The 8,870-nt window shown below is 37.4% G+C and overlaps 1 protein-coding gene across 1 annotated transcript; it reads left to right on the top strand.

Annotated features, from left to right (window-relative positions):
• The first annotated feature begins 3,761 nt into the window (after window positions 1–3,761).
• Window positions 3,762–5,153, top strand: LOC143542095 (uncharacterized). The gene has a single exon (XM_077034758.1). The coding sequence runs from the start codon at window positions 3,762–3,764 to the stop codon at window positions 5,151–5,153; it is 1,392 nt and encodes a 463-aa protein (XP_076890873.1).
• Window positions 5,154–8,870: the final 3,717 nt, after the last annotated feature.

Raw genomic sequence — 8,870 nt, 5'->3', positions numbered from 1 at the left:
AACTGCTGGATTTTAAACCTAATTTCCAGAAGTTAAAATAGTTAAAATGGGGCCTAAAAACTGCACATTACCAGCCCCGAAAAATAACATTAAACCGCATATTAAAAACCTTTTAAAACTGCATTTTGCAACTCGTTTAACTAAGAAATAAGACCGAAACCTAAATAAGAATATAACATTATTTTACAACCCTAAAATGATATTTTGAAAGATAATAAACTAACTCGGGACTGGTTTTCGCGAAATCTCGCCTTAAAAATCGAACAAGAAGCTAAACGGGCCAAAACCGGGTATGTTTGCATTAGTGCAGCCAAGAGCATGATTTTAAAACCCGAGGATAGATAAAACAACTTATTTTTATGCATCATAACTGGTCTTAACAAGTTTGATGGCTAAAAGTGGGTTTTTGTTTAAAAAGGGTATTTTCGGAACAAAGAATCAAGTTAAGCCGTAACTTTCGAAAAATATAAAACGAACGTTTAAAACAGAAGATTATAATCTTAAATACGTAGATATAAGCTATGCAATGTTTAAGAAAAATTGGATTTACAAAACGGGCCCGTTTGCAAACTCTAAAGTGTTATTTCGTTTAAAACGGAACAGGTCGATTTTTAAAATTAAAACGTTTCAAAAAGGTAAGATTCACATTTTTTTCCAGAAAATTTTGTTTAAAATAATTAGTATAAATGTATAAAATATTTTATAGAAAAACAACACCTCTTTGTACAAGATTTGGCATTTTACCGCTAGTTACGGTGAACCGACATAAATCGAACGAGTAGTTTCAAAAACAGAAAAATATGCATATTCTGATTTTTTCCAGTAATTATATTTTAATAAAGTCATAATTTCAGTGTTTACTTATTTTCCTAAAATTAACCAAGTTTTAAATCCGATTTTCACCAAAACGAATGCCAAACGAAAGTACGCGAACTACGTCCTCACAGCACCAAACTCGCTAAATTCTCAGACCTAAAAATAATATGTTTTTGTATACCTTAAGTTTCTGGAAAATTTGGAGTTTTAATTATAAGGGAATTTGTTTATGCAAACTATATTTTTAAAGCTTATCGTTAAAAACCGACAACACCGATGACTACCGATATTGTTAACTTTTGAAAACCCGAGGTCTAACGTTTCCTACCAGAAATGATTATGCTATTGATATGAATAAATTATATAGTTTTTATGGTCGTACGGTAACCCGCAACCAAAACCTAAGGCCCGAACTTTCTAAATATAGAAACTTTATTAAAACCCGGTCAAGTAAAATAAGATAACTTACACATTTAGAAGTTATACTAAATACTTGAAAACACATCATCGACATTAAAAATTGTATAAGAGTAAGCTTTCCATAAAAGGAAACTTTATCCACCGGGAACTTAACACTTGGGCCAACGCTTAGAATTAAATACCCGTTTCACCGTTGAACCTTTGTTAAGGTAGGAACTAGTTGAATTATGTATTTATAACTCATTATTTACCACAGGAACCACTGCTTACGGGAAGTCGGTCATTGAATTACTTGGAGCACTCGGTGAGTCTTGCGTGCAATCCCTTTTTACTTAAATTTTTGGGAACTAGTACATACTCCTAAACTTTTTATATGGTATGGAATTATCGGGATGTTTTACTGCTAAATTTAGTCCCAACTTTTACACAATCATTAGCTCGAGGAAATGGGCCAGAGGCTTGTATGGATAGTACTATTTGGGAGATCCCCACACATAGTGATCCTAAGTTAGGTAAACCACATTGAGATCTGCGGATCATTGCAGCATATAACCTACTTATTTGATTGTTGCTTTTAGCAGGGTGATAGTCCGGGATGGTATAACTTCTAGTATGAGTTGGGGATACTTATACTAGTTGCAGGTTTGATTGTGGCCTTGATATATGATATACCATGATGTGTCAATTTTATTATTACGTGTCATAAACTCACGAGATCACCAACTTTATGTTGACGTATTTTAGTATGTACTTTTCAGCGAACTTAGCCATTGGGGAGAGGGATCAGGTCATGCCCTAGCCGCCTTAGTGAACCTAGAAGCCTTCGTTCTCAGGAATAAGGGATGTAGTCATGGAAGACTACTCAAAAAATAAAGATGTAATCGTTAGATGACATCCTAGACTAATTAATGGTGCTATACACCTTAGACAATTTAAGGGTCATGGTTGACCTGTTTGCTTTTGTTGTACCTTTGAATTTAAAAACTCCAACTACGTTATGAATTTCCTTTAAGCTTATTTATTTTCCACTGCTCAGACTGATACCAATTGGTCACGACTAGCCTCCTGGGTTGGGTGTGACAGATTGGTATCAGAGCCTAAGGTTTTAGCGAATTAGGAACCCGCTACGTACCTAAGAAGCCGATCTGAGACTGAGTCGACGAACGAGTCAAGTGGCGACAGCGTGCCCACGAGAAGAAGCCGATCACGGAGCCACTCGCACCATTCGCAGGAGGTTCGAGCTAGAACAACAGGTAGACCAAGACCCCTATCAGGGGCAAGAATCTCGGTACAAACCGACACCGCACTTCAGCAGGAATGAAACCAGCTGTGGTCCTCGTTCCACAAGGAGCCATCAGTTACGAGAGCACCAGCTGCACAGGTACTCCCGACAGGTATGCACATGCACAAGATGGCACCCAGGTGCAGTGTTCATATTGGAGACTCAATGCGATACGATGATCCTCGCTAGATTGAGGTTGAGCGTGCGAGCTTCTCTAGATACGCCGACAGCAGAGATCCATATTTCCCGTATTCGAGGGACTTCTATACTGAGGAGCGTGGACGAATGGCCATACGAGAGGTGGCAGCGTTGCGTCAACGAGCTCAAGAAGAAAAAGCAGTTGTGGATAAAGCAGCCGAGCACTTGGAAGACATGGTTACATCAATGAGCCCCACAGGAAGGTTAATTCAAGGTTTAAAGAGCAGATTCGGAAAGCATAATTGAGTGAGATGGAGTGCACTTAGGTTTTATGTTTGTTTTCATTTCCTTTTGAACTAGGCATCAAGTGTTACCACTTTTTCCAGGACATTATGTTTTATTTTCCTGTTCAGGGCATCAAGCAAGTATGCTTTTGCCCATAAGGCATTGCTTATTTACATTTATATATATAGGTAGCAAGTGAATATGCTCCTTCATAAATTTTGCTCTTCTATTTAATTGCATGGTTGAAAATGTGTGTCGCAAATAAATGTTGAATTATTGTGCGCAATTTTATGTATTAATAATTTAACTTGGTTAAATTATAGAAAATGTCAACTATAGAAAATGGTACGAGGAAGAGGTCGTGGACGTCCCCACGGTGCAGGCCGTGTAAACCGATCAGCCACATGGGGAGGTCGTGATGGCCCAACTGTTGAAACATTGTTTAATAACAATGACGGGATCAATCAAAATCCTAACCTCGAACAACTGATAGGTTAAGGTATTGCCAAGGCCATACCCGATATTGTGGCCGAACTGAATGTTGACAAGGGAGGAGGAAAAAACAAGGATCAAGATGACAACAACGAAAGGAAAAGCGAGATGATCATTAGAGGGCTGCTGAAAGGAAAGGTTGCACCTATAAGACCTTTATGGCATGCAAACCCCCCTAATTTCATGGTACCGAAGCAGCTACTGGAGCCATTAGGTGTTTTGAAGAGATGGAATCCATACTGAACATCATCAACTGCTTACCAACTTACAAGGCCAGATTTGTTGCAATTCATTAAAAATTGGAGCGTTAGCTTGGTGGAACATGCTAATGGGCACTATAGGAGAGGATGCACTCATCCTTATGATTTGGAGAGACTTTAAGAAGTTGGTGACTGAGGAATTCTTCCCAGTGAATGAGATCGAGAAAATGGAGGTGGAGTTCCTTCCCTTGGAAATGAAAGGAACCGCACACTTAGAGTACACTACTAGGTTTGAAGAACTCTCTAGGCTAGTACCACACTTGGTAACCCCCGAGTCAAAGAGAATTGGTAGGTACATATGGGGCTTAAACTCTCAAATTTGGCCATCATTGAGGGCTTCCAAGCCTGCTACTTTTCAAGAGGCTGTGGAGACTGCTGCTGTGCTGACAGATGAGGTTGCAAGAGGTTTTAGTAGATTGAAGAGGAAGCGGGATGATGTTAAGATTATGAATGATCAGGGGAGTAGTTTTAAGAAATTCTATACCGAGTTAATTAAGGGTAAATTTGGAGGAGGTCATAGTCAGAACTTTGGAAGTGGAGCAAAGAGTTACCAGGGGAATATGCCGAAGTGTAACAAGTGTAACACTCATCACTATGGTACATGTAAGAAGCCGTGCAACAAATGTAACCGAGTGCATGATGGACTGTGTAAACCCTTTACATGCTACCGCTGCAAGAAGATGGGACATCTCGCAAGGGATTGTAAGGAACCACCCAAGTGTTATGAATGTGGAGAGCTTGGTCACATCCGCACCAACTACACGAAACCCAAAAACATTCGAGGGACAAATGTTGGAAGGCCTACTGGACGTGCCTTTGTGATAAGAACAGAAGAGGCTCATCAGGCACCAGACATGGTGACGGGTACGTTCCTACTGAATGACTTTTATGCTTCTGTATTGTTTGACACTGGTGCAACCAAAAGTTTCATTTCTTTGACCTTTAGACCTATGATCGGATTAGATACTTGTAAGTTGGATGACGAATTTCCGGTAGCGTTGGCAGATGGCAAAATTTTGAAAGTAAGTGAAATAATTAAAGGATGTTCTTTGTGTTTAGATAACCAAACATTTCTCACAGACCTCATGCCAATTAAATTAGGAGGTTTTCTCGTAGTTGTAGGGATGGATTGGCTTGCAAAGAATAAGGCCGAAATTATTTGTGATAAAAATTTGATAAAAATCCCATTGTCCGATGAGAAGATGCTCGTGATTTGTGGTGACAGGCCAAGAAAAACACCGAACCTTATCTCATGCTTGAAAGAAAATCGATGTGTCCGGAAAGGATATGTCGCCTACCTAGCTTATGTGTTGAAGGTGAAAGAAGAGAGGCGAATTGAGGACGTACCAATTGTATCCAAGTATTCCGATGTTTTCCCCGAGGAGTTGCCGGGACTACCACCTCATAGACAAGTCGAATTCCGAACTGACTTATTACCTGGAGCAGCCCCCCGTTGCTAAAGCACCCTACTGACTAGCACCGTCGGAGATGCAAGAGTTAGTGACAAAATTGCAAGAGCTCATGGATAAAGGATTTATTAGCCCAAGTTTTTCTCCATGGGGAGCCCCCGTTTTGTTCCTTAAAAAGAAGGACGGAACGCTTCAAGTGTGCATCGATTATAGAGACTTGAATAAAGTGACAATCAAGAATCGGTACCCACTGCCGAGAATTGATGACTTATTCGACCAATTGCAAGGGTCAAGATACTTCTCTAAAATCTATCTTAGATCGGGATATCATCAAATGAGAATCAAGAAAGATGATATACCAAAGACTGCATTCCGAACAAGGTATGGGCACTATGAGTTCCTAGTGATGCCATTTGGTTTGACCAATGCGCCCGCAGTAGAGGTGGCAATCTTGACCCAAACCATTTCAAATGGGTCAATCTGGGTTGTTTTAAAAATCATATGGTTTGGTTTGGGTCATAGATTTTAATAAGATGGGTCAAAATGGGTCACTTGAAATTCCACTTTCTTATTTTCAGGTCAAAATGGGTCGACAAGTTTAAAGAAATGGGTCCATGTTGAAATGGGTTTTGGATCGGAACGAGTTTGGTTTAGGTTTCGAGCCGACACGAGTTTTCGCGCTAGACGGGTTGGGTTTCGGTTTCCTTTGTTTCTTTTTGGTCGGTTTCGGAGCATTGTACGGGTTGGATTTCGGTTTCTTTTCTTTGTTTTTAGTCGGTTTTGGGTTTGTTTTCGGCCTTTTGTTTCGTTACGGCCGGTTTTTTCAGTTTCATTTATATTTGGTTTCAGTTTTTTTGTTTCGTTTTGATCGAGTTTTTCGGTTTTGATCAATTCGGTTCAGTTTTGGTTTATGTTTCGTTTTCGTTGACTTTCGGTTTTAGTTCATTTCTTGGTTTTTTTTTATAAGAACGAGGACAACGACGAAGACGTTTTGTTTTTTTACTTTTTTCGTTTTTGATTTATATTTTGAGTTATGATTTTTTTTATTATTTTTTTTTAGTTTTTTTGGAGAGGTTTTTATTGTTAATAAAAACCCCTCAAAAAAAAATTCAAAAAAATTAATAAAAAAATCATAACTCAAAATATAAATCAAAAACGAAAAATATAAAAAAACAAAAACATTTTCGACGTTGTCCTCGTTCTTAAAAAAAAAAACACGACCCGAAACCCGTTTTGACTCGTTCCGACCTTGATCCAAGTTTTGGTTCCAAAATACGTTAGTTTTTGTTTGGGTTTGGTTATTTTTTTTTGTTTTTTTTTTCAGTTTTAATTAGATGCAAACTGAAATGAACCAAAATTTTGTTTTTAAGAAGATATAAATCCAAATCGTTGATTTCAGTTTGGGTTTTGTTTGTCTGGTTCAGTTTTTTCGGTTTTAATTAGACACAAAACCAAAACTAAATGAAAGTTTTGGTTGTTACAAAAGATAGTTAATACGAACATTATTATGTTTTGAGTAACTCGTCATTAAACGTGATTACCAGAATATTCTTAGCATGTGTAAACGTTTTTAACTATATGGGCTTTGAACTTTGCAGGATTGATACAAATGAAGAAATTAGGATGTACAGAAGTAGTAGATCCAAATAGCTACTAACATGTTTATCTTTTTGTTAGTACTAAGTTGATTTGAAGCAACATTAAAACTAATTTAGACATTTGCTGATTTCGTGTATTTTAAGAAATGAGATGTTGAATGTGGCTATTTGTCAATTCTTTCAATTGAGCAAAAACATAGTAAGATGCTTGCAATTGGAGGATTTCAAACTGCGTTGACTTGATATTGACCATTGTGGCAGGCTTTAGTGTAAGGGACAATGCTACCTTATATTTAGGTAATATGTTATGCATTTTCTTTATAATGTTCGGTAAGTTTGTAAGTCTAGGTCAAGGTTTAGGTTAAGATCGCATGAATCTTTCAGATTAACTTTGCAGTCAAAGAAGTAGTAAAGATTGGTAAAGTGGGATATTTTGCTTTGTAAAATGAAAACTCACTAAAATATGGTTAGTTGATGGTAAAGGTGGTAGGGCACAAGATGATCTTCTAAATTGCATCTTTTGTTTTTTAAATAAATATGTTAGAAGTAAAATCTAATGTCTTAAATTAAGTATGGGTTGAGTGAGTTAGGCAATGGGTTGACACAAGCCATATTGGCAACATGATATGAATGCATTTAGTTTACATTCTAAAACGAGGTTACATGTCATTTTGAACAAGTTAAGTTGAGAAGATGTTTTCAGTTAGTTTCTTTGAAATGGTAATACACTTTCCGTACTACCCTACCAAAAAAGGGTTTAGGTCAGTTTTGGATCTGAGTGATAATTATTTTCTTAACTGTCTGTTGGATACATGCTTCAGAAAGTGTTTTATTTATGTTTTCTATTGCATGGTGTAAGTGGAGTAGCCATACGGGAAACAATTGTTGCGGGAGCCAAACCTGACGCCCAAACCTAACATGACATGAGCGTAACATGAAAATCGTAGGTTCAGGTTTGCTATAGACAAGTTGTGGTCAGTTTTTGGATCGAACTCATTAACCCGTTTAACTAAACAAATCGTGTTTCATTTACTCCAGTGAGTTTGCGCCAGTTTAATTCATTTATTTTTTGTTTATTTTTCTAAAATGTGTTTTATATAATAAACTAAATTGCTTGGGTGTGTTATGGTAAAATTTAAGGCTTAAAAGGAAATCAACAAAATATTTTATAACTAAAATGCAATTGTCGTATATAAATATATTTTTTGTTCTAAAAATGTATAGTTAAAAAACAATACAACTAAAAGAGCTTTCAGGCCTGTTAATATGCATGCCATCTTCGGGTTCACATGTCTAACATAATTTTCAGGTTTAGGTTGCGTATAGGTTAGTATCAAATTTTATGTATTACTAGGTTGCCCTTTGATATAATTCTGATCCGTATGCATCACAATGACCAGCCTGACTTTGACTCGGTAACAAACAAATCTGACCCAACATATTGATTTTACACGATTTTGTAAAACACTAGGCTTCTTGATTCGATGCAGGTATTTTGGACCAAAAGTTTGTTTTTGCCTTAGTTTCACAACCAACATTGAAGTTTCTCTTGATTCAGCTGATTCCTTTTGATATAATGATAAATATACATGTGAAATTGCACTAATTTTGACGTTATTTTACTAATCTCGTGAAAATAACGTTAAAAGTGGCGGAAGGTTAATCAGGCATCATGTGGTAGCGTTGATAGCCGAAAGACAAGGGTACATGCACCAATCGGCCGGTGTCCCAATGGTTGAGTGTTATGTGCCTTATGTCCAAGGCTTGATGCAAAACTACCTTCGAGCTGGGGGTCTCACCGGAAGCAGCCTCTCTATTCCTACGGGGTAGAGGTAAGGTTGTCTACATCTTACCCTCCTCAGACCCTACCATAGCTTTGCTATTGGTGGGATATACTGAGTACGATGATGATGATGATGATATAAATATACATGTTTCCCGTGTATTTTTATGTAGTATTTTATTATTTTTTTATTTATTTTTTGTTTAAAGTTTGTATAGTACTAACTTTTTAATATTTGGAAGGTCTTGGTCGTTAAAAATGGTTAAAGAAGAAGAAATGAGAAGCAAACGAGCTAAAACGAAGAACCGGTCGAACCAGCAAGAGAACCGGTCAAACCGGCAAACAAACCGGGACCAAAATAACTCCCCACACCCGCGCGACCAGGTA

This window comes from Bidens hawaiensis, unplaced genomic scaffold, assembly GCF_021521415.1.
Source record: "Bidens hawaiensis isolate Kalapana, Puna unplaced genomic scaffold, B.hawaiensis_p1.1 tig00012775_1, whole genome shotgun sequence".
NCBI lineage: Eukaryota > Viridiplantae > Streptophyta > Magnoliopsida > Asterales > Asteraceae > Bidens > Bidens hawaiensis.
This window is presented reverse-complemented; position numbering and strand designations above follow the sequence as displayed.